Source organism: Cebus imitator, unplaced genomic scaffold (assembly GCF_001604975.1).
Source record: "Cebus imitator isolate Cc_AM_T3 unplaced genomic scaffold, Cebus_imitator-1.0 Scaffold125, whole genome shotgun sequence".
Lineage (NCBI taxonomy): Eukaryota > Metazoa > Chordata > Mammalia > Primates > Cebidae > Cebus > Cebus imitator.
Window position 1 is genome coordinate 3,538,583 of NW_016107440.1, and position 26,372 is coordinate 3,564,954.

The following is a 26,372-nucleotide window of genomic DNA, read 5'->3' on the forward strand; positions in this document are numbered from 1 at the left end:
TTGTTTGATACAGGTGGTGTTGGTGGCGTTGGTCTTGGTGACATTGGTCTTGGTGGTGATATTGTTGGTGATGTTGGTGTTGTAGTGGTATTTTCGTTGGTGTTATTGTTGGTGGTAGTGTTGATGGTCTTGGTGTGGTGCTGTTAGTGTTGATAGTGCTGGCATGTTGGTAGAATTGATAGTGGTGGTGTTATTGTTGATGGTGTTGGTAGAGGTGTTCTTGTTGGCATTGGTGGTATTCATGGTGGTAGTGGTTGTGTTGATGGTGTGGTTGATGGTGGTGAGCAGTTCCCTCACTGCTCTCTTACACAGCCAACCTCTTAAATAATTCCGACTCTTACCCTCTAAGCTCTCCCTTAGGCACTTACAGACTCTAAACCTCTTTCAAAGAAGCAGAAAGAATCCGTTTCCTGCCTGGGAACAGTAAACTTTGATAACTGCTTTCCCTCTAGATGTAAAAGGTTTGGCTGTTGTTTTTCTCAGTGAAAATAGCAGAAAATCCTTCTCTTTCCAGACTGGGATTAAATGGCTTGATTTTCGTTGGATTCTAGGGTTTTCATTATTATTTTTAATATTTCCCTGATCAGTTTTTTTTTTTTTTTTGGAAACTAGCAAGACATTTTAAGGATGAAGACACATTAACAACAACTCTAAGGATCCCAACTCTAAGGTTGCTTTCAGCTTCCCTCCTCCATTTCCCTGTTTGTTTTCACCTGATCTACATAACAACTTTGGCAGACAGGTAGAGCCAGCAAGTCCCAAATTTGGTGGATGAAGAGATCTAGATTAAAAAGTTAATTGATGTGTCAAAGGACACATAGTCATATAAGTGACAGCTGTATGCAACCAGGATTCATACCTAGGTCTTCCCACTTCAAATCCAGCACTCACATTGTACAGAAAAATAGCCTGATTTTATCACCTAACCTGTGAAAGGAGAGAAATCAAGGGCGAACAAAGGGAGAGAAGGTAAATGATGCTGAATAAAACATGAGAATAAACAGTTTGCATACGTAGCCTTTTGATCTTTATTGCAGGGCTGAGACCCGGTTCTTAACTGTTCTTTCCTCGTGCCTTCTGCTTTTGGTAAACATTCCCAACATTTACCATGAAATCCTCTCTCTCAAGGCTGAAGGGCTGCTGCTCCTTCTGCAAAGCCCTTGCTGATCTCTCATCTCTGGAGATGGCTGTGCCCTTAGCGATTGTGAATGCCCCTGTGGACAATTGGTGACTAAGGGACAGCTGGCTGCAAGGGGCACTTCATCAGTATGCATTACAACTGGGGCTTGGCAGTCATTAGAATTCATTATAAATTACTTGGAGTCCCAGGAATCTCATTTAGTTCTCACTCAGCAGCTGAAAGATGCTACCAGCTGTGGGTCTAGGGTCCCCCCCAAAGATTTTACCTAAACATTGCAGGGAGGGGTAAATAGGTAGAATGACCTGATGATGGGAGGGTGGGGTAAGACGGACAATCCAGTTTCTGCCTTTCTACCTCAGAGCCAATGCCCTGAAGATACCACTGGGGGAGTCAGCTCTGGGCACAGCTTAATCCTTAGTACTTCTGGTGGGCCAAGGAATACTCAAGGGTGTCTTTGTGGGTCATTGCAAGAAGGTCGGGAACAGAAGAGGGAAATAAATAACCAAAGAGAGAGCAATGGAGAAGAAAGCTGCACATGGTTCTCAGTGACCTTTAAGAGCCAGGCCCTGGTGGCCTTTTCTGCTTCAGCTACTATGACACCTTCCGTGGAATCCTGGATGAGGACCTGAACTGACCTTTCATTCAGTCCTCTGGACCTCTGAGTCCTGTGTTCCTGTGGAAACCCACTCGTCTTGTAAGGCTCAACTCTAAAGTGAGGACCAAGTGCTTTCGTGTGGCTCACCCCTCACCGTTCTCACAATAGCTCCATAAGATAAGTGTGATTTCCATTCATTTTTTTTTTTTTCAGAGAAGGAAAGCACAGCTCAGAGGGGTTATTGACCTGTGCAGAGCAGGAGTTCTGATGGGGAGTGGAACCCATAGGAGCTGAACACTCAGTTCCTTTGTCCCCTGACCATGGCACTTTCCACACGACACTGCATTTGTGTTGTACCAACGTGCCTCTTACTGATCATTACCATGTTGGATGCGACACAGTGGCAAGATGAGCCAGTTTGGCCTTCTGTGCTCCTGGCCTTTCCTCATGTGGCCCTTTTCCTATTGTGTATTTACCTCTTCATGAAAGAGATGCTTCCCTGTAAACTCACGTTGCCATCCTCTTCTCATCCCTGTTCTAGGACGGGGGCTGGCAAACATTTTCTATAAAGGGCCAGATGGTAAATATTTTAGGCTTTGCAGGCCATACGGTTCCTGTCACGAAGACTCCACTCTGCCATTGTAGAGTGAAGGCAGCCATGGTCAATATATAAATGAATGAATGTGGCTGTGTTCCCATTAAACTTTATTTAATGACACTCAAATTTGAATCTCATAGAATTTGCATGTGTCATGGAATACTTTTCTTTTAATTGTTGTTCAACCATTAAAATATGTGAAAACCACTCTTAGCTCATGGGCTGTACAAAAACAGGAGGCAGGCTGGATACGGGTAGCTGGCCATGGTTTTGCCAACCCCTGTTCTATAGCTAATTGAATGGTAATCCTTTACCTTTGGGTAAAATCATCACTGTGTTACTTCTCCTGAAAGCGCATACAATTTAAGCCTTTAACTGCAGGTGAAAGGCTTTGTTGCCTCCTAAAGGAATTTTGGGTAGTGGTGACTGTGATTGGTAGGGTGACAGAGGTCACACCAGGCTGCTTCTCACTAACATAAGGTTGGTCCTGCTGTGCTGCTATTGTTTCTTCAGTGGAAATGTTAGATGTAAAACCTATATGTCATTTGTCTTTGAGCTCTGTATGGAGAAAAAGATCTTGCTTTGGTTTTTGTAAAAATACCAGGCTTAGATCTTTTTGTGTGAGCTGTCATCAGCCATTCTGATTGTTGATCTTGTAAATTCATGCTTTTCGGTGTTGGCAGAGGGTTGCCTTTGTTTCTGAACAATTTCATGAAGTGTTTCTTTCAACTGGGACTTACTTTGAGCTTAACTGTAGCTGTGCTTTTTATCTCGACTAGATTTTAAAGACAGGGGAACCTGCCATCATACTACGGAGGATTGTTTTATAATCTTTCCTCTGTGTAAGAACTTCAGGAAAAGGTACGACCAGCTGCTGGTCAAGCCCCTTTTGACATTTGTTCTCCAGATGATCTACAGTGACTGAACATGGCTTGAAACTTGGCCGGTGATCCCTGGGGTATCTTGACGGGTTTCCTTTTTACTCAGTCTTGGGTGTATCCTGGAATAAAAATTTTCATATTCCACTATTTGTGGAATTTGGAAAGAAACACAGGAAAGGAAATGGAGACTTAATGAGGAGCTTGATTTTCACTTGTACCTGAGCTGCCTTCCACCACCAGCTTCTGCCCCATGTTGTATGTTAGGAACCTTACTAGGACTGCAGCAGCTGGAATACTATGCAGGTGCCTGAGTTACATGGCCACCCTTCGAAAAATCATTCCATAGCCCAAGGAAACATTGATTTAATACATTCCTCAACAAACTGAGGCCTGGGAATCTGAGAAATAAATAAATAGGTGGGCTATCCGTTGCAATGACAAGGCACGAGTTCTTGGTTTGTACTTCTTCCCAAAATGTTTTCATTACGCTGTTACCAGCAGGCAATAGTTACTTGCTATTATTGTTTTCAAATTAATCCTGGAAGATCCTTTAAGTATATTTGATGAACATCATGTTACCTGCCAGCAAGGACTTATACTCTGGCTATTTCTCTATTCAGAGGTAGTTCTGTAGTACTTCTACTGTACAACACAATGAACTATCAATTATTTAATCTTGCAGTGATTATACATTAGACTGTAAACTCATGGAATTTAATTTAAATGAGCAGGTTACTACTCCAGAACTTTGAATATTATGCTCTGGGAAGGAAAATCTTTTCAATTTGCATTACAAATTTTGAGTATTTGTAAGTTCACCTTTTACACATCTAGGGAACATTTGTATGTTTAGGATTCCTCACAAGATTAAAAAAATACTTCTTTTGAAATAGTTGAAGATGCAGAAAATTTACAAAAAATCATACAGAGTTCTAGTGTGCCTGTGAACCAGCTTCCCCCAACGTAATATCTTACATAATCAGCATGTTGTGAAAGGCAGGAAATGCATATTGGTATAATACTCTTAACTCAAATACAGATCTTATTTGTATTTCACCAGTTATTGCATGTACTTTTTTGGTGTAAGTTCTACGAAATTTTATCACATTTGTAGATTGATGTAACCAGGAATCTATAGAACTGTTCATCACTCCAAAGAAACTTCCTCATGTTATCATTTAACAGTCACATTCCTGGCATAAGGTTGTGTTCAGACTGTTTCGTTAGGACATCAAAACAGCAATAAAAACAGAAGTAGATTTTGAGACAGTGTTTAGTTTTTAATTGATTTCCACAATTACACATTTTGCATGAATGAGAGAAAAAGAGTGGGGAACTATATTCAGGTTGTGAGCACTTTGACATTTATAGCTACAATCCATTTAAAGTTAATTGTTATATAAGGTTTGACGTAAGAGTTGGGGTTTATTTTGTCCCATTTCGATATCAAGTTGTTGCAGCACCATTTGCTGAAAAGACTGTCCTTTCCTGATTGAATTATCTCAGCACCCTTGTCAAAATTAAATTCTGTTCTCTCTATTCTGTTCCACTCATTTGTAGGACTTATGCCAGTACCATGCTGTCTTGATTACTGTAAACTTATAGTAATTTTTATTTTTCATTTAAACTTTAAAGTCAATTCATCAATATCTACAAAACTTTCTGAGGTTTCTATCAGCTTTATGCTGAACTACAGATTAATTTGGAAGATAATTGGCATCTTACAGAGTCTTTCAGTCCATGAACATGGTGTATCTTTCCATTTGTTTTGATATCCTTTAACTTCTCTCAACGGTATTTTATAGTTTTCAGGGTATAGACCTTACACACATTTTGTTAAAAATCTCCCTATTTCATGTGTTATGATACTATTATGTAAAGTACTGCTTTTAAAAAGAAATTACATTTCATTTGTTGCTAATATGTAGAAATATAGTTTATTTTTGCATATTGACCTACTACATTTGGTGATCGTGATAAACTTAGTACAAGTAGCTTTTAAGAAATATTTTTTTATTATACATTAAGCTCTGGGGTACATGTACAGAATGTGCAGGTTTGTTACATAGGTAAACATGTACCTTGGTGGTTTGCTGCATCTATTACTGCGTCATCTCATAAGGTATTTCTCCTAATGTTATCCCTCCCTAATCCCCCCACCCCCCTGTTGTCCCTCTCCTAGTCCCCCAACCCCCGACAGGCCCCAGTGTGCCCAGTGTGTGATGTTCCCCTCCCTGTGTCCACAAGTTCTCATTGTTCAGCACTCACTTATGAATGAGAACATGCAGTATTTGGTTTTCTGTTCTTGTGTCAGTTTGATGAGAATGATGGTTTCCAGCTTTATCCATGTCCCTGCAAAGGACATGAACTCATCCTTTTTAATGGCTGCATTGTATTCCATGGTGTATATGTGCCACATTTTCCTTATCTAGTCTATCTTTGATGGGACTTTGGATTGGTTCCAAGTCTTTGAAAATAGCTTTTTTCCTTAGGATTTTTTGCTTACACAATCATGTTGTCTTCATATAAAGAAACTTCTACTTCTTTCATTTTTGTATGATTTTTATTTCTTTTTCTTGCCTTTTTTGAGCTGACTAGGACTTCACTACAATGTCAAATAGAAGTAAAGTGAATGTAAACCCTAGCTCCATTCCTAATTTAAGGCTGAGAACATTCAATCTATTACCTTTAAGTATGATGCTAGCTGTAGCTTTTTTGTAGATAATCTTTATTAGCTTATCTCCCTAGTTTACTAAAAATTTTTTTAAACACAAGTAGGTATCGAATTGTATCAAATGCTTTTTTGTAGCATTTGTTGAAGTGATCAGATTTTTCTTTTTTAGCCAGTTAATATGGTAAATGACATTAATTGAATTTTTTCCAGTGCTGAAACAACTTTGAATTCCTTGGATGAACCCCACTTGGCCATGGTTGTTATACTTTTTATATATTCCTGAATTCAATATTATTAAAGAATTTTAAACTCTGTTCATAAAGGAGATTTGTCTCTAATTTTCTTGTGTCTTTGTCTGATTTTGGCACCAGAGTGATGTGGGTCTTATAAAATGAGCTGGGAGAGTTTCCTCCTTCCTCTGTTTTTTAAAGGAGTTTACGTAGGATTGATACTACCTCTTGCTTTAATGTAATTAGAATTTCTCAGTGAAAATCTATGAGCTTGGAGTTTTCTGTTTCAGATTTTTATATTTCTTGTGTTAGTTTTGGTAATTTGTATCTATTGAGATGTGTCAGTTATTAATTTGTTGTCTCTCAGCTCCAAATACGTCTTCCTGCGTAAGCTCTGTGATAAGCAAAGGAATGTCCTTGGTATTTCTTCTGTAATGTGAGCAGGACATTAAGCATTCTCAGTAGAGGGCACTTGGGGAGGGACATTGCTGGAAGAAGTCTCTCCTGCCATTTCTGTTGTGGGCATGAGGGACCTTCAGTTTAGCCTGCTCCAGTCTTGGCTCCGGAACTCAGTCTCTGCGACCTCACACCCTCAGCCTGGTGATAATGTCTCTGTGGCACTCCCCACAGGGGACCAGAGCCCTGGGGCTGCCTGTGCCTATGCTGCTGCTGTCCTTGGCAGTGCCCAGCAGCCCTGCAGATGCTTCCAAGGCCTCCTGTCCCCATCAGCACTTGGACACCCGCAGCACATTATGCTGCTAGTTCCTGATGATCTGCTGTCTAGAGGGTGGTGTTGCCTGCCCATTGTCTCCAGATTAGCTCTGGCTTGGCTAAGCCAGCACACTTCTCAGCCATCCTGTGACGTCTGAGTCCTTTTACATCTGTCTTCCTTGGGTACTGTTTGTCAGTCCAGGGTTACCAGAGAGAGTTTAGATCATATAGTTCCCATTTTATAATGGTTAATATTCTTTATATTAGACTTTCCATTAACCTACTGTCTGGTTTGTATCTCCTGAACAGTTAAACAGAAATTTCTTGTAAGCAGTATCTGAGTTGAGACTTAGTTGTGACCTATGGTTTTTGTCATCATTTTCAAGAAGGGTAGGAGACATTGCTATATGTTCAACTGGCATTTTCTTCTCTTTTCTTGACTTACCCTGTCCTTATGTGTCTTTGCCTGGGACTTAACTAAAATAAGGGAGAGGAAGACCAGCGTGTGGTGACTGAAATTTCTGCAAGAACTAAAGTTGAGCAGACAATAAACCAGGACCATGACTGAAGCAATCAGCTTCAACATTAGTTTCCAGTATCTCATGGCCTTTAGCAGAGATGTTTAGGATTTTATGAGGCGCTGTGAGCATAACGTCCCATTCTTCTACTGCTTAGAATATAGGTCCCATAGCCTTAAGCTGCTTATGGATGAAGTATCCAGGCTAATAGATAACCTAGCTTAATATCAGCAACAATTTTAATTTTTAGATTTGATTTTTATTTTCCTAGAGAAAGGGAAAACACTGTATTTTTTTATAGATAGCATTATGAATAGATATAACCCCATCATGTTTTTACCTGCATCTAGTCAGAGAAAAAGAGCCCCCAAACTCAACTGACCAGCTGATCAACAAAACAGAACGCCACTGAAATACAGAATATTTTCCCCATTGCAGTTAGGCCTTTGACATGAATTTAGATTTAGCCTCCCTGGGAATTTTGGAAAAACATTTTTCTTCATTGTTTTTGTAAGCCCTATGAGGCAAAGATAAAACTTCCCCAAACAAACAGCAGGAAAAGCAAGTAACAATCCCCTGGATAATGCAAATGAATAAAAATTGCCAGAATTATTGCAAAAGTGCTAAAAGCTCCACTTTGATATCTTATACTGTATTCCTAGATTTTAGTGGTTCAGAAATGCCTGTTTTAGCAATGCCAACACACTAGGGAACAAAGTTTGTGGAGAAAATAAATCACGTAGAAGATAGTCTCCAACTAAGAAATGGGTCATGATCTAGGGGTTGATTTGTAAATCAGTTAGACTAGAAATATATTTTTCCTGTGGAAATAGGTTTTATAAAAGGTGGTTGGATATTTTTTTTTTTTTTGGCTTAGGTCATCAGTTTTACTTTGAAAAAAATCGCATTATTTTTCTTTTATTAGAATATATTACTGTATTAATTTTCTATCACTATATAATCAATTATTCTAAAACTTAGCAGGTTAAAAAATAATCATTTACGATCCCATAGTTTTCTTGGGTCAAGAATGTGGGCTTGGCGTAGCTGGGTGCCCTTGGATCAGTGTTCCTCACAAGGCTGCAGTCAAGGTGTCAGCTGCATTGCATTTTCTGAGGCTCCCTCATGGGGCTGTTTGGAAGCCTCTGTTCCCTGCCACATGGGCCTCTTCATAGGGCTACCTTACAATATAGCAGTTGGTTTCCTCCACAGCAAGCCATCTAAGGAGAACAAGACAGCCCCAAAGATGGAAGTCACAGTCTCTCATCCACTCATGGAATCAACCTGTCATCACTCCTGTTGTGTTCTGTTTAGTCACAGTGAATCACTAAGTTCAGCCTACCCTCTGGGGGAAGGCATTAAGCTCCACTTCTTGAGAGAAGAGTATCAAAATTTATGGCTATATATTTAGAAGCAGGGGAGGATCTGCTCTCAAGTTCACTGAGCCCTTCCAAACCAGTGAGCTGCAGAATGGATCCTCAGCCAGCTGAGCCTTCAGATGAGACCACAGCCCAGCTAACACCTTGGTTGCAGTTTTATGGGAGACCCTGAGCCAGAATCACCCAGCTTCCTGTTCTAATATGAAATTAGACCACTTAACTTAGACTATACCTTGCAGTTGAGCAGTAGTTGTTGTGCAACAAGGGGTTTCCTGCTCTCCGTGAAAGGAAAATTGTTTCCCCAATGATGAGTAGCACAATGTGGAGATTTTTGTCTATATTTAAGTCTATTCTATTAAGCTTAACCAAGGAGGGGAAATGTATTCTTTTCCCCTATCCTAGCTCACAACCAGCTTGACCAGTATGAAAGGATATGTTCTTGATGTTATAGGGTAGAAATTAGAATGCTTTTCTCATTGAAACAGGATTCCGTAAATGGTGCTCAGGGTCCTTGGAAAGAGTTCTATTTGAGACTCATTACAGGTTGAGGAGACCATTGTGGGCAAGCTTACCATAGTTTATAACAGCATGTTCATGGGAAAATGGATTCTAAATCTCAGACATCCATCTCATCTCATAAGCATGCTTTTGAAATGTGACTCATTTTTAAGTTGCGGTTTGCCTGTATTATAGTACGTTCTCCCCAGAAACCTTCTCAACAGTGGTTTACATTTTGAGCAATCAGCCTTTTGGGAAGAGAAAGTGACAGAAAATAGAGATTACTATAATTTAGTCTTGGCGCTAATAGCCTGGCAGACCTATCAAGACATAATTCTCCTCAAAATCAGATATACTGCAAGACCTGTGCTGAAGTCTTTTTATAGTTGAGGTATGCCAAGTCACACTTGTCTTCTATGTTTCTAGAATTCTAGGGTCTTATTCAGGTGCTTCCAAAAGCATCTGATAAGAATTAGCACCTGAGAAACATTTTTGGCCTGCCTTAGACCCCCTTCAGCACATGGCTTTATGGAGGCCAGGGCCTTCCCGCTGAGAGACACTGTGCAGGTTCTGGAGTGGGTCAGTGCGAAGCTGCCCCCTTTGTCTCTCCTGGGTTTGAGATTTTCAGACAGAACTCTCATTTTATTTAGCAATGCTCCATTCAATCATTACAGAATCCATCAGAAAGTGTCCATTGCTATAATGTGCAAGCATTTGTTGAGCATGTATTCAGGAAAGATAGCCAGGCAGACTGTGCTGCTGTCCCTAGTCTCCATCCCTTAGTGGAGTCAGGCACCCAGCAGCGTGTTTGAAGAGCCATCCCCATCTGTACTGACTTCCCGGAGTTAAGATGTTCTGTTTTGCCACCATCTTTCAGAGAAAGGCAAGTGTAAAAAAGCACCACCAAGTGCCTGTCTATGTCATGTGTAGAACCAAAGTTGAAGATTTTGTTCATTATGTTTCTTATTATGAATATGCGCTGGGTTATCCAACTTCCTTTAATTAGCCACGGGACCAAGTCTGATATCTCAGAATGACAGGTCCTTAGAAGAAATTTTTAGAGTAGCGGATTTACATGTGCTGGATCTCTAGTAAGAGCAGGAGTTCTCAAAATTCTACCCACTTATTGAAAATCAATTGAGAGCTTCGTAGTAAAAACTTGATAATTTAAGGGAAATATAAAACATTCCAACTGCTTTTAGGATTCCGTATAGTGAACATCTAAAGTAGATTTTAAAATACTCTTCGGTTATGGAAGAAAAATTGCAAGGGAGAGAGGAACAGAAAGGATGAGAAGGAAGAGGGACGGAGCAATAATTCAAACAGCACCAAGTCCCAGAAAGGCAGAATACTTGCTGCTGTGCTATTCTCAATCTCCTCCTTCTCCTCTAAAGTCAGAAAGGGGTGAACCCAGAAATACTTCATTTTAAAATAAATAATCTTTTATTTATATCCAAAATTTTGCACAGATGATCCTCTTAAAATCCTTTCCCCTTATAAAGAAGACAATTAAGGCCAGGTGTGGTGGCTCACGCCTATAATCCCAGCACTTTGGGAGGCTAAGGTGGGTGGATCACTTGAGGTCGGGAGTTTGAGACCAGCCTGGCCCACATGGCGAAACCCATCTCTACTAAAAGTATAAAAATTGGCCATGTGTGGTGGTGGTTCCCTGTAATCCCAACTACTGGGGAGACTGAGGCAGGATAATGGCTTGAACTCGGGAGGCAGAGGTTGCGGTGAGCCAAGGTTGTGCTACTGCACTCCAGCCTGGGTGACAGAGTGAAAGAAAAAAAAAAGACAATTAACATATTGTTCTGGGGACTGCAGCCCAATTTTAGAGAGGAAATGGAGTGATATCTCTATTTTGAGGCCTTCTAGGGAGCTTACATTACTTGGAATTTTAAAGCTGGATTGCAGTTTTGCTACCATATGATACAAATGGGATCATCTTTGACATTTGTCCTGGGACTGGATGCAGTTTAAGCATGAGGCTGATCAGAGCTTGGGGGCTGCTTACCTGCAGCTACCAGCCACTCTGGCATCTCACTCTGGCCCTCAGCCCTGGGAAGAGGCTCCTGGGCTTCCAGGCATTCATCAGGGGAGCAAATCAGGGGATGTTTAAAATATTTTTTATTTCTATTTCTGAAAAAGTAATGCATCACACAGAAGTTCAGAAAGTAACAAGAGCTTTCAAAAACAAATTATAGAATGCTGTACTATTCTCCTACACTTTGATTTTTCCCTCAATTAACTGTGTGTCTGGTAGATAGTTCCAGCTCTATAACTATAGTTACCCTATTCTTTATAAGGATGCAGATTGTTACACAGCGTAGATTATTTTATGCAAAAGATTAGGGCCAGTATTTTTATAAGTAATCTTGTGATGACTATCTTTGCATGCGAGCAAAACCTGTGCTATGGAAGCTCAACTGTGATGAACCTTGTTAATGTTCCATGTTAATTTTCTTTCTTTTTTTTTTTTTTTTNGTGCTCTGTCACCCAGGCTGGAGTGTAGTGGCGTAATCTGGGCTCATTGCAATCTCTGCCTCCTGAGTTCAAGCAATTCTTCTGCCTCAGCCTCCTGAGTAGCTGGGATTACAGGTGCATGCCACCACACCCAGTTAAGTTTTTTTGTATTTTAGTAGAGACCAGGTTTCCCCATGTTGCCCAAGGTGGTCTTGAACTCTTCAGCTCAGGCAATTCGCCTACCTCAGCTTCCCGAAGTGCTAGAATTACTGGTGTGAGCCACCATGCCTGGCCTAATTTTCTATCTCTTTATCACTATTTTATTTCCTGTAGAATCTTCTGTCTTTGTCTTCTGACCCTCAGAAATAGACAATAATTTAATAAATAGGAAGCCTCATGCTTTTAGTGGAGGCCAGCCAGCCTGAGCAAAACCGACATCTATGTTTATATCTACAGTGATTCTTCTTTTCTTTTTAAAGTTACACATTCAGCTATCTCCTTCATCTCTAATGTAAAAAGAGAATCAAGACAAATTTGCTGTAAAGTTTATAACAACACAGTTCATGTCCATTTTTGATTTTTGATGAGGAGTTTTCATCAAGAAATAAAGTCAGAATTCATTTTCACGAACAAATAGCAGCAAGAAAGCCAATAGGCCTGACCTTACCCTGCAGCAGGCCTGCTTTGTAAAGCTGATGGCAGTGTTCAAGGGTGAAAGGTTGGTGTTGGTCTGGAACAGATTGCAAGAGGAGGTGTGGACCCATCAGGCTCAGCTGAGCATTAGGCCCGATCATTTATCACTGTCAGAGGGGAGGGGAGGGTATGCGGGTGGGAGAGCCACTGGACCACTCCAGCTCAGCTGCTCTCCGACAGCTGACAGTGTCTCCTGCAACCTCCAGGCATACAACGTGCCATCAACGGACAGTGTGGTACATGCTTAAGGCCGCTGACATGTTCACAAGAAAGAAAGAAAGATGTGCTGTGAACTGTGGAGCCTCTCTAGAACGGCACACCACCTCGTCTTCGTGCTGTTGTGCAGAACCGCTTGTTGAAACAGATCGAATGGGGTTTCAGAGGCTCACATTGAGCTCCAGAGTGACAGTATGACTTGGGTGGTAGGATGAGCAAGCTCCTCGGTGGGCCTCATGCTTAATTACATCCACAGTGCCTGGGGACTCCATAACACTGATGACTTTCGTGTGGCAGAACCAGCATGGGCAGATGCTGGGGAGGAAGGAAGGAACTTTGTCAGGAAGTGAGGCCCTGACAAGTCTTTGAAGGACAGTACCTTTTTTTTTTTTTAAAAAAAAAAGGGTATTTATATTTATTTTTATTTTTTGAGACAGAGTCTCGTTCTGTCACCCAGGCTGGAGTGCAGTGGTGTAATCTCAACTCATTGCAACCTCTGCCTCCTGGGTTTAAGTCATTCTGCCTCATCCTCTAGAGTAGCTGGGATTACAGGGACACACCAACACACCGGGCTAATTTTTTCATTTTTTATTTTTAGTAGAGACGGGGTTTCACCATGTTGGCCAGGATGGTCTTGATTGCCTGACCTCAAATAATTCACCCACCTTGACCTCCCAAAGTACTGGGATTACAGGCATGAGCCACTGTGCCTGGCCAGGACAGTACCTTTTTGAAAGAATAAAAAGTGTGATTTGCATATGATTCTTTATAGGTGTGTTTTACATGTATCTTAATTATGTTTTAGAATCAATAGTAAACACATGTCTTAGTATAAGAGAAACTCCTCTTGGTCTACAGCCATGCATTTCAGTACACCTACTTCAACATTGTTATTCACAAGGATGTCACAGGCGTCAGGCTGAAATACAGATTTTAATCCTTAAAATAACCTTATTTTCATTGTCATTTATATTCTCAAGATTATCTAATTTTGGTAGTCATTAGGAATTACTTGTGTTAATAGTGGTGGTAAGATTTCATAAAAGTCAGGTGGAAAATTTCCATCAATTAATGTAATATTATATGCTTATCACAGATGCCTAAGTTAGACATGGTAGTTAAATGTGGCAATTAATAAAAGTATTACAAAGGTGAAAATCGATTTCTTCTAAAAATGGAATTAATGATGATGGAGTGCTTGTGTTGGGAACTCAGGCTAGTCTGGTGCTCGCTGAAGTCGCAGGAAGCTTTGAGAGCCACAGGCAGTGCCATCCATACAGAGGCATGTTTTGATGTGTCTGATCAGCAGCCCCAAGAAGTGGCTTGGGGCGTTGCAGGCTGACGAAGGCTGGAGAGAGGGCCGGGTTGTCTTGTATCTGTATCACCAGAGGTAAGCACCGTGCACTTACCAGTCTTCAGGAACTGCATTCTAACTGTAATGAGATTTGGCTGGAATGCAGCTCCCCAGGCCTTGACTTGCTGGGGCAGATATGGGCTCCCAGGTCTCTCTGCCAACGTCCATCAGCCCTTCCCACACATGCCTACCTGGAAGTTGATGAGCTCTTTGAGGAGCCCTCCCCAAGACAGGGACAATGATTTGGCCCTCACCAGAGAGGATGTAAAAGACCAGCAATGCAGCTGGTTTGGCTTATTCTGGAAGTCCCTGAACAGCTTGAGTGTGTGTCACTTGGGGCAGTTTCTGAGGGAGCAAGCCAGGAAGGTTCAAGGTGCCCAAAACCCTGGGAAGAAAAGGGCTCTGCTGCACCCTCACATGGCGAAGCAGGCAGTCAGTTGGTCATGAATTATTGCTATGGAAGAGAGGTTGACTGCTTTCTCTTTTTCTTTCCTACTCAAAGAAAACAGAGGAGGGATACTTAGAAGAAAATATTTCGTGTTTTACAACTCCCAAAATACACCTGATAGGGGCTAACTTTCCTTTTTTTCAAGTGCTGCTTTCAGGTTTTTTTTCCCTTCCTTTGATAATGTACTCATTAGCAAAGAAATACTTGCTTAAGAAAAATTTGGGAATACATTAAAGTATAAAGAAAGAAGAAAAATCACCCCTTCATCAGCATGTAGAATCCGCCATGACTACAGTATTACCATGCTTCCTTCTTGTCGTTTTTCTTGACTTTGTTCTTTACTTAGTTGAGGAGGATAATTTTTTTTATCTTACTTTTTCTCCACTCAACTCTATATTATTACTATTTCCTCATACCAGGAAAAAATTGTTTATGGTCATACTTTAAAAGTTACCATATAGGCTGGGCAAAGTGGCTCATGCCTGTAATCCCAGTACTTTGGGAGGCTGAGGCGGGCAGATCAGGAGCTCAGGAGATCAAGATCATCATGGCCAAACCCTGTCTCTACTAAAAATACAAAATTTAGCCAGGCATGGTGGTGGGCACCTGTAGTCCCAGCTATTCAGTAGGCTGAGGCAGGAAAATCACTTGAATCCAGGAGGTGGAGGCTGTAGTGAGCTGAGATTGTGCCACCATAGTCCAGCCTGGGTGACAGAGCAAGACTGTCTCAAAAAAAAAGAACTTTATATAATACGCTATCTTAGAACTGTGTCACAATTTTATTCTTCATTTGTGGGGTCGTTTAGCTTATTCGCAATTTTTCAATATTATAAACAGTTCTGTTGCAAACATCTTTGGAAATCTGTGTCTCAATTCTGATTATCTCCTACGTTAGCTATTTATAATTGAAATGACTAGGTCAAACGGTGAAAATGCTTTTGACACTCTTTGTTGGTTGTGGTAGTTGTGTCAGGGTCTCCTCTGTCACCCAGGCTGGAGTGTAGTGGGACAGTCATAGCTCACTGCAGCTTCTAACTACTGGGCTCAAATGTTTCTCTTGGCTCAGCTTCCCTAGTAGCTGAGACCACAGGTGCACACCACATACCTGGCTAATTTATTTATTGTAGATGGGGGGGGGGGGTCTTGCTATGTTGCCCAGGCTGGTTTTTGGCATTCTTGGTACATTTTGTCAGACTACTTTCTAAATAGACGTAGCTTTTCATGCTCCACAAGCAGCGTAGGAGAAAGCTTGTCTCACTGAAGCCTCATCAGTGCTCAGCATAGTTTTTGCGACTTTTGCCATTTGCACAAATCAAAACTCATGTCTCTTGTGTGACTAAACATCTATTGTGTATTTATCTATATAATTAACAATTTATCTGCATATCAGTTCCCATTCCTTCCTTTTTCTTTGGTGATACAACCTCTGTCTTTTGTAGAATCATGGAGGCCTGCTTGGGGGAGCCTGGAGATGATCCCCATGCTGGCTTCTAGGGCCGGTGGTGTCCCCTTACACTCTAAGGGGGCATCCCTGTGATCGCGTTTCTTCACTCCCAGACAGTCCACAACCTCAGGGAATAGGGGGCATAGTAGGCTTACCCCAGGCTATTGTTTTAGTGACTAAAAAGGGGCCTGTGGCTGCAGCATCTGCATTCAGCTTTGCCATCCCAGGCTTGTGGTCACACTCGTGGACTTGTGCACTGAGCAGACTTCAGGAAATGCAGCAGTCATATCATCAGAAGGAAAAATGCCCTCTATTTGCATAATGCTTTCTTCTTTTAAAAATGTATTCTCATCCTTATTTCCTCACTCTTTGGACTAAAAATCCTCTCTTAGGATTTCTCTTAATAAGTTATTGATGAAATGGAGGTCCTCGAGTGCAGGATCTGTGAAATTTATCTTGGCCCCACAACACTAACTCCCAGCACGTATCAATGCAGAGAACATCCTTGCCGATACTGAAAACATGAGCCAAATGACCCACCTCTTGGTACCACTTTATGCCTCACCAAGACGGGTTACTGTGCAGGCTGGGCTCTTGGCCTGGTCTGTTCTGCCCATCCTGTTCTGACCTCTTGTAGCTCACGCTTGCTCTTCTGCAGATAGAGCTGGCACGTGTGGGGGATGCCTGAGCTGAGCGTCGGCTCCATTTTCAGCAGGGAGGAGCATCTCTGGTTTGCTTCATCTGGAGCAAAGGTAGTGGAGAGATGATAGTGGAGGAAAGGGTTGACTGCAGGGAGGCCAGCGGTCAGAGCAAGAGGGTAAAATCCTGAATGACAAGTGATTTGTTTTCAATGCCGCAACCTTCCACTGTTGTCCGATTGTCCTCTGTTATTCCATCACATGCCTTTTATTTTGTGGGGCAGCCCCCTCTTGCATATGGTCCCTGGTCACCATGGAGGAGAACAGTGAGCTGTCTTCCCCTTCCTCCAGCGTTGAGAGTAAAGCTCGCCTTCTGGGTATCCACAGCAGCTGGGAACATTTGCCTGATTCCCACCATGGCCTTCCTGGGGACTCCCTGCCTTGCTGCTCCTCATCACAGGTCCCAGCTGCCAATTGTTGCTTGCCTTCCAGGTCAGAGAGGAGCACTGGGACTTCCTGAGACACGGGATGAGTGGGGGCAGTGGTTGGCAGAGAGGGGAGCAGCCCCTCCCAGTGACCCGCCTGACACCACGTTTGTCCCCACTCGGCCCCTCCTGACATATAGAGCATGCTGCGTTTGAGGGCAAAACCCACTCCTGGGTTAACTTGCACCTTAAAACGCCATATCCCACATTGTAGGAGCTGTGAGGGACAAACACAACAGAGCCACAGTGCCCTTGGGCATGTATGACTAGAGGCTTGGCTCCCTCCTCCGTCAGATCCCCTGAGTGGCTCCCTCCTCCTTCAGAGCCTCTGTCAAATCCCCTTCAGGTTTATGCCTGAATTTGCACTACTGTAGTTGCATTATCAAGCAGTAAGAAAGTCATACGGTTTGAAGTGGATGAAACATTCACAAAACAAAATAAAAAGCGATGTCAGTATCATCTTCTCAAGCTTTTGAACATATTCCCCAGGTCCCCTTTCACATCCAGAAGTTAACTTTGACACAGTCATGGTCTAATTAACCGCTGCTCCACAAGCACTGGGCTCTTGAGATAAATGAAAATCTATTTCTCATGCTCATATCTTGTTGGCGGAGGACACGTCACTGCCATCAGCACAGGTTGCCCTCCTAGAACATGTGGCTTTGGCATGTGCCCCATGGAGCAGAGAAGGGGCTGGGGCATGTGCCCAACCCACCAGATGGGAGGCACCCACTGTGCTATGGCTGGGCAACAGATGTCCCTGTTGGATACTCTTCTGTCTCCATTTCACACTCTGCTGGTAATCAATAGTTAGGGCCCAATCAATGAATGGCTTTTCTGTATAATAAATTTGTTTCTTTGATAAAACATGCCCTCGATTTTGAGACAGAAATTTGTAAATGGTGGTTAGGTTCTGAGGTTAGCCCACCCTCCCCCCAAATCTTACTGAATGTATACCAAGGGTTTAAAGGATCTTTGGTTCTTTGGCCCCCAAATACTTGCCTTAGAAGTGTTTCAATGAGAAAATGTCTTTAGAAACTCCATCTTGGTTTCTAGGAATAGAGCTGTCATTGCTTGGTTGTAAAGAGCTTGCCATTCTCTCATTATAGAATGGAAAGTAGCTCTCAGATTTCCCCTTATTCTTTTATCCCTAGAGCAATATGTAGTTTGGAGGATTTTCAGAGGGGTCTTATTGCAGTGTATCATGTAGAAATGAGAAAGAAAATGACTTCTTTGCCTGTGCCATCTTTGTTTTACCCATTTAAACCAGAAATGGCAAAATGATTTCATCACACATGCTGCCTTTAAGTGATATAAGACTCTATGGGTGCTGCATTGAGAAAGGATTCTGTGGTCACATTCAGGGATCAAAAAAGTATGCTGTGGTTGATTAGTGATGTCTGCAATGTGCATGGTCATGGAGGGGAGGCAACTAATGTGTATTTGCCATTCCTGACTCAGACCTGTTGGAAAGTAAAGTTCACACATAGGTGATAGTACCAGCCTAACTATTATATAGAGTTTGTTATGTACTTGACACTGTTCTGAAGTGCTTTTTGTATTTAATTCTCAAAATACCCCGTGAGGTAAGTACAAATGAGGAGACTTACAGTGAAGAAATTCTTACAGATGAGGACACAGAGGCGTGAAGAGGTTGAGTGACTAAGCCAACATTATATGGGTAGGAAGTGGGGTAGTTGAGAGTTAGAGTCAGGCCATCTTGTCCTCGAGCCCCTGTTCTTAGCCACCAGTTCTGTCCTGTCTCAGTGCTTGCAAGTGTTGTGCCTGCAGTCCACAGGACTGATATAAGACTCAGCTGTATTTCAGAAGAAGATGCAAAATCATGTTTACTGAACCTGTTATCTTTAGGCCTCAGGCTCTGGAATAAAAGACAAGACAAGGCCCCAGGGAATCTCATCAGTGGGGAGGGAGTAGCAAGTGGACATCCTCCACTTTCTCCAGTTCATGAAATATTTCTGGTCTTTCCACCTTGACCAGCACTACTGAACTCTCAGATGAGAGTATGTAAATGTGAAAGGGAAGCAGGGTGGAAGTTTAAGGAGTGGAATAGAGGAGTTTCCTTGTTTCCAGGTCACCTGGCTGGGGGAACTACTTCTGAGGGGCCATTTTCAATGATCATTTTATGTCAGGAACCCACACATGTACACATAAAGATATATAACAGTCATGCACCACATAACAATGTTTTGACCAACAAGGGATTACGTATATGATAGTGGTCTCATAAGATTATAATGGAATTGAAAATTTTTTATTGCCTAATGACATTGTAACCATCATGACATCATAGCATATCACATTATTCACATATTTCCGGTCATACTTTTGTAAACCTACCATGCTGCCAGTTGTATAAAAGTTCAGCACATTTGATAACATACAGTATCTAATACTTGATAATGACCATAAATGACTATGTTACTGGCTTATGCATTTGCTATCCTATAGTTTTTGTCATTATTTTAGAGTGTGCTCCTGTAGTTGTAAAAGACTGTAATATAGCCTGAGGCAGGTACTTCAGGAGGTGCCCAGAAGACACTGTTAACATAGGAGATGACAACTCCAAGCATGTTATTGCCCCTGAAGACCTTCCAGTGGGACACGACATGGAGGGTGGAAGACAGTGATATTAACGATTCTGATTTGTGTGCATTTGTGTCTTAGTTTTTAACAGAAAATTTAAAAAGGAAAAAAGAAATGAAAATTTTAAAAATAGGAAAAGCTTACAGAGTAAAGATATAAAAATATTTTCGTATAATTGTACAATGTACTTGTATTTTAAATTGTGTGCTTACAAGAGTCAAAAAGTGAAAAATATATTAAAAGTTTATAAAGTAAAAAGTTACAGGAGCTAAGGTTAATTTAGTATTGAAGAAAGAAAATAAATTTAGTGTAGCCTGAGCGTGTGATATTTATAAAGTCTGCAGTAGTGTTTGGTAATGGCCTAGGCCTTCACATCCATTCACCACTCATTGACTTACCCAGAGCAGCTTCCAGTCCTGCAAGCTCCGTTTGTCCTAAGTACCCAAAACAGGTGTACCATTTTTTAAAACCTCTTTTATACCATATCTTTACTGAACCTTTTCTGGGCTTATAGATATTTAGATCACAAATATTTACCGTTGTACTACAGTTGCCTGCAGTATTGAGTGTAGTCACATGCTGTACAGATTACAGCCTAGGGGCAGTAGGCCATATCACAGAGCCATAGCCCAGATATGTAGCAGACTCTACCATCCGGATTTGTGTAAGTACACTCTGTGATTGCACAATGACAAAATGACCTAATAACACATATATTTCTCAGACCATATCCCTTTTGTTAAACGATGCATAACTGTGTATATATATATTTTAATGTATAGAATAAGTTATTTTCTTTTTAGTGCCATTTACCTCATCGTGATTTCAACAAATAGTCATCAAATGCTTGTTCTGTGTCAATATGTTGAGATAGGATTATGGAAATGGGGAGTCAAAGAGCTATGACCCCTGCCCTCCCTGAGCTTTCAGTCTACCGATAGATGCAGTCCCTGTCCAAATAATGGCATAAGCCCAAAGTGCTACTCGGGTGAGTGCTGCAGAGGAAAAGCCCTTGGTCCCAAGAGATCAGGGTGGCTGTAGTAGATGAATGAGGGTTGCTGGTGTCCTGACCATGCCGGTTCTTGCAGGCCATGCCAAAGAGCTTTGACTCTGGCCTGAGAGTCATGGGATACCATGAAAGTGGGGAGGGTTCGTGGAATTTGTGTCACATGATTAGATTTTTTTCCCTTTGGAAATATAATTGTGGTTACATTGGAAAGAATGAATTGGAGAAGGGATATAGAAGAGTTAGAAGGCAGATGTAGGAATCCAGAAAAAGGGGTCAGGACAGCTGGGGCTAGGGAGGCTTGGGCAGTGAAGAGAAGAAGTGGCGGGGGGGATGCTCCCGGTGTCTGGGAGGGGACAGTCACTACCTGTGGTGGTAGATTGGATGTGGGAGTGAAGGGAAGAGAAGGGATGAGGACAGCTAGAAAGCAGGAGCATGGCAGGCCTGTTCCCTAAGTTGAGGCATGCTGGCAGATAAACCGGTTTGGGGTGGAAGGACATCCCGTGTAGTTTTGCAGTGTACAGAGGAGATGTCAGATAGGGTGCACTTTGGATTGTGAACATGTGGGTGTCAGCTGGGCCATCGACAGGCCCCGATGGGTTGTCCTGGGAAACCAACTACTGTGGAAAAAATATAAAAATCTATAATTTTGATTTTTTGAATTCAGATGTTTTCACCCTAGACAATAAGAAAAGAATCTAATAATGGCAAAGGAAATCAATACAAATAAATGTATTGTGTAATCTTTCTATTTTCATTTTTATATTCTTCTGCCAGTCTTTTCCCATAAATATTCATATTTTAATTAGCTGTCATTATAATCTACGTAGAAGATGTGATAGGATTGTGTTTCCTTACCATTGTCCCAAATATTTTCCCACATTTCTATATCTCTCTCAAGGCTGCATTTAAAACATGTCGTATAATATTCTATTTATTTGGTAAATCGTAAGTGGTAATTTTCTAAGCAGTTTCTCTACTTTTGTATATTTAGTTGATTTTAAGATTTTGTTAATACAGGTAGTACTTTCATAAATATTATGTATATCACCTTTTTTTTCTCTTGCATTTTTTTTTTCTTAAGGTAAATTCTTGCAAGTGGAATTCATGGGTTAAAGAGTTTGAATAGATTTCTGACTTGTCATATGGGTCAAGGCAAACGTTTTTCAAACCACTGACAGGGCTGTGAGGCGAGACCATAGGACAGATCTTTGCCCTCCGCATGGAAGCCCAGCATGTTTCTTTGAATTCAGTAACCAGTGGCTCTAACCAGATCAGTGAATACTTGAAAGGTCACCTGGGACCTTCCATCACACATCTGCTAATTGTGCCAGTTAGTGGCTACAGATCGGTCCAAGGCCACTGAGCTCACCACCTTGCCCTCAGAACCCTGGGCTCGCTCCTCCCTTTTCCCAGGCCTTCTGCTTGTAGGGTGCCACAGTGACTTTAGAACCAGTGGAAGTCCCAGAAGGGAACTGATGGAATCCCTAAGGGTTACCTGAACAAGTGAGCCCTGTAAGCCTCAGGCTCCAAGAGACTTGCATGGATATGGCAGAGGCTACCTGTGGTTCCCATGGGCTTGGATGGGTGCTCAAGACCGTCTGTGACCTGGTCTCCGTTTAAGATATTTATTTGCCATTGCTTCTCAAAATAGCACCTCCACTCCACCCAGACAGGTTGTTCTCTGGCCTAGGAAGAGGTCTTGGCCCTCACTCAAGCTGCTTCCTCACCCTCAAGTTTGCAAACCTGGCTTCTCTGTTGGACTCGAGAAGTGGCAGTTCCTTCAGTCAGCACATCTGACTTCCCACCCGGCGCTCCTGCTTCGATCTCCTGCAGGACCCTCCGTCTGCATACCAGGACTTAGCACATAATTATATGCTTTCTTTAATGTTTGTTTTTGCAATTTTTATTTCTTGAAGATAACTGTACTCTCCTTGACAGCAGGAGCCATGCCATCCTTTCCTAGACCCATCCAAGCCTGGCTTCAGTGCTGAGCCCTTTGCCTGAGCCCAGCCAGTCCTGTGTGACCCATTATATCAAAGCATCTGTGTCCACGATGCAGTGTCAAGCATCTTAGTCGTCCTTTCCTTTTGTATTTTCCACATAATTGCTCATATTTAAAACTTGCTGAGGATATTATTAAAATACTCATGGATAGAGAATACTCCTATTCTCTTTTGATCACACTTTGGGGGTTGTAAGATCAAGTTAATGCTGGAAAACTGTAACCTGGTCACTTGTTACTTCTGAGTTCTTGATGTCCACTAGGAAGGGCAGGGTGACTGGTTAGGAGGACCTGTAGGGGGATAAGGAGCAGTAGGAGGCACTGGAATATCTGTCTGGCCCTTAAGGGGACTAGTGTCTTTGGCCTGGGAGAACAGTGCTTGTATTGTAGTAAAATGACATGTTCTGCTATTGTGTTTCTTGAAAAATTGGTCCCAATGGTACCCCTCTCTTTTTACCTCTCACTTTAAATTCTGAGTGCATCAGTGTTCTGATTGTTAGGAGTCTTCAGGGGGACCCACCCCCAGTTCAGCCTGGAAGTTGGAGCTTTCCTTGTTCTCTAGAGATGGCCTGGCACAAGAGGGACTGTGGCTGGATGTCGGGAGCCTTCAGGCTGGGCTGGGTCTCTGCCACATGTTATCCAGCTCTGCGTAAGCTCAGACCTCGGCCTACTCTTCTGTAAAATGACATACCTGAACTAGATGATCTCTAGGCCCTTCTGCAACTGCGATTAAAACCAAAATAATTGAAGCTGTCTCCAGAGGGTAAGCTTGAGTGCATTTTTAACTCAAAGGAGAAATAGGCTCATTGACACATTTAATGACATGTGTTAGTATGTGTTAGAACTTTACACTTAAACTTGCATTTCTTTCTTTCTTTTTTTTTCTAGCCGAACATCATGTCAATGGCAACAGAACAGTCGAACCTTTCCCAGAGGGAACACAGATGGCTATATTTGGTAAGATATCAACTCTGAAAGAAAACCCAAATTGTGTGCACAGATGAGTGCCAAATTTCTTAGTTTTAGCAAGTGTCCTCAGGGCTTCAAAATCTGGGCTCTTCTAGATATTTACAAGTTGTTACAGCCAAGAAAACTATTGAGTTCCTAGTAATTTCTGAGATTGGAAAAGCTTATTCTATAGAATTTAGTGTGCTTTATTTTCTCACATCGACAACCAAATATCAAACTGAGTATTTGCTATTTCTTATGTCCACATTGTGAATTAACCTGCTAATTTAGGGTTTGAGTTTTTCTTTGCTAGCAGGGATTTTTTTTTTTTTTCCACATGGATATATCAGTTTGTTAAAGGCTGGGATCTAAGTAGTTTTGACTTGTTATTCCCCCAAAATCAATCTAATTGAATGATCTGTTTCTTCTCCATCATGAATTAAGCATGCTCCTTAAGAGAAAACATTGATTAAAAATGTTTTCAGTGAAGTCCAGTCCCTGAGTGGTATACTTACAATGTACAATTATGTGGCAGGGCAGAACTTCTCTGTTAAAATTCCAAACCGTTGGGTGAAGAGGTCCTTTTTAATCCATGTTTCCTTCCCTCCATTTCTTGTGTCACCTAAACCTCCTTTAGAATGTCTCTGCACATGGCCCTTTCTTTGCCTGCCTTCTTTTCTCTGTTCCTTTCCTTCCTTACCTCCTCTTCCTTTGGGCCTCCCTCCCACTTCCCCTCCCCTTCTCTCTAGCAAATCTCTGGGGTTCATCCCTGTGTTACCCACTGAAAATGATGACCTCTGACCTCTGGAATTTTAACTGGACATTCAGTGCCTTGCCTGGTTCCCTCCCCTCTACCTTTAGACGCTTCTATGATGACTCTCATCCTAAAAACATGAGGTCCCCTGATTTCATGCCTCCTATATCTTCTCTCCTACTCTGGTCTTGACGGTTATCTCCTTTGAGGGTACAAAACTGCTCTGAAGCCTTGAAGTGCGCTTGAACTGGAAATTAGCCTCAGAACAACCTGGTCTGTGAATGAGCACGTTCTAGATAGATTGTACCTTTATTCCCAGAGATGGAACCGGAATTAGGCATCAGTGAGGATTAGCAGTTGGAGAGTTATAAACAGGGTCCCAGTTCCACCTCAGTGCTGGTAAATCATGCTCTGTTCAGGCTATCACCTTTTAAAATAGACTGATCTGATCAGTGATTAGAAATCATTATGCTCAGAAATTTAAATGGAGAAGTTGATTTTGTAGAAGGCCTCACAGACTCTGTAAAACATGTGCTAAAATGTTTGATTTGCTAACCTTCCTGTCCCAGCATGGGGTCTGTTATTATGGGACAACAAATGTCACATAAATCAATGTTCATAGGGTTCTTTTGATAATTTATTTATTTATTTTCCACTCTCTCAGATTTGCCAGCCCCAGGCATATGAGAAACTAGGTCTTATGTCACATTGGGAAACAGTAAATGACACTAACTCCTTTTAGTGGGTTTCCCTCTGTTGCGATATTGGAGTAAAACTTCTTTCTTGAAGGGCAGACCCAGTATCAGATGGGCTGATGACATTGTTTGACTACAGAATGGGAGATATCAGGAAATAAGGCTCTATGGCAAGCCTTTTTTTTTTTTTTTTTAAAGCCAGGGTTGGGGGTGGACAGGTTTGATTTATAGTGGGTCACTAAACATCCTTACTCAAGGCCTTCATTGTTTGCCTTTAGACAAGTAACTTCTCCTCTCTAAGCCTCAAGTTTTTGATGCCTCCATTTTCTTAGAGCTGATGGGTGAGCTCTAAGACCTCTGCAGTCCAGGCCCTTGGCTTTTACCTCTTACATATTCAGGATTGAAGACTTGGAGCAGGAGGCAGCCCCTGGGAGGCCTGCTGTGCGTGGCCAGCATGTGTGGTTTTAAAAGAGATGAATCATGTGCATAATTTCTATAAGTTAACAACATGTAAGAGGCAACATTATACAGATTGTAAAATAGAATACATTTGACATCTAAGAATTCCTACTTTAGAAGTGCAGTTTAGCTCTTCCAGATGCTTAAATTAAGGCCCTATTTTGGTTAAGTATATGCAAGCATTTCATATTAATGTCTTCAAAATGATTCTCACTTTCTCACTTTCTATGACTTGTCCACCTGGCCTAGAGGGGAGTGGTGAGTTTTGCGGCCTTTGAGGACAGGCTTCTGCCATTCTGGGTTGTTTATCACTGCACTGGAAAGGTCAACTCAGCGCAGTGCCTGACTCTGGAATACACTGGGCATTTCACCCTTCCAGCCCTTTGCAAAGCTGATGGACTCACGTACTTCTCTTCCTAGCGAGGCCATGTGACTTATCCAGAGCCACTTGGCCAAGGAGGTGGTTAGTGGAGCTAGAGTTTGAGCCCAAATTTAATTGACCTTGAATCCATGTTCTTGTCATGATGTTCCCCGACTCTCTCTGCACTGGTTCAAGGAGCCCTGGGAAGGCCTGCTGGATTCAGAGGCACCTTTCAGCTGGATCCATGCACAAAAGCATGATTTCCAGCCAGGCCCATTTAGCAAATCGATTTGTATGCTTGCATGCCTTCCTAGAAGGAGTCTTGAGAAGCAGCCTTTGCTGGGAGCATACTGGTTGGAGCAACATCTCCTACTATCATGCTTTTCCATTTGACTGCAGTAGCATGTATTAATGCACAGGAGAATGTCTTACATTCACTTGACTGCGAGTTTGCCAAAACAGTGATGGCACTTGTGCTTGTTCAAACCCATTCTTCAGCCTTGGAAGTCTTCATATTTTGTGATAAAATAGTATCGCCAATTACAATGTCTTTTTTTTTTTTTTTTTTTTT

The 26,372-nt window shown here is 41.9% G+C and overlaps 1 protein-coding gene across 6 annotated transcripts in view; it reads left to right on the forward strand.

Annotated features, from left to right (window-relative positions):
- MSRA (methionine sulfoxide reductase A) overlaps window positions 1–26,372 on the forward strand; it is a 373,388-nt gene that overhangs the window by 132,256 nt on the left and 214,760 nt on the right. For all 6 annotated transcript variants that reach the window (XM_017540446.2, XM_037742692.1, XM_017540447.2 and 3 more), the window contains one exon: window positions 23,473–23,541. In XM_017540446.2, the coding sequence (XP_017395935.1) occupies window positions 23,473–23,541 (69 nt within the window). The remainder of the gene's footprint in view (window positions 1–23,472; window positions 23,542–26,372) is intronic.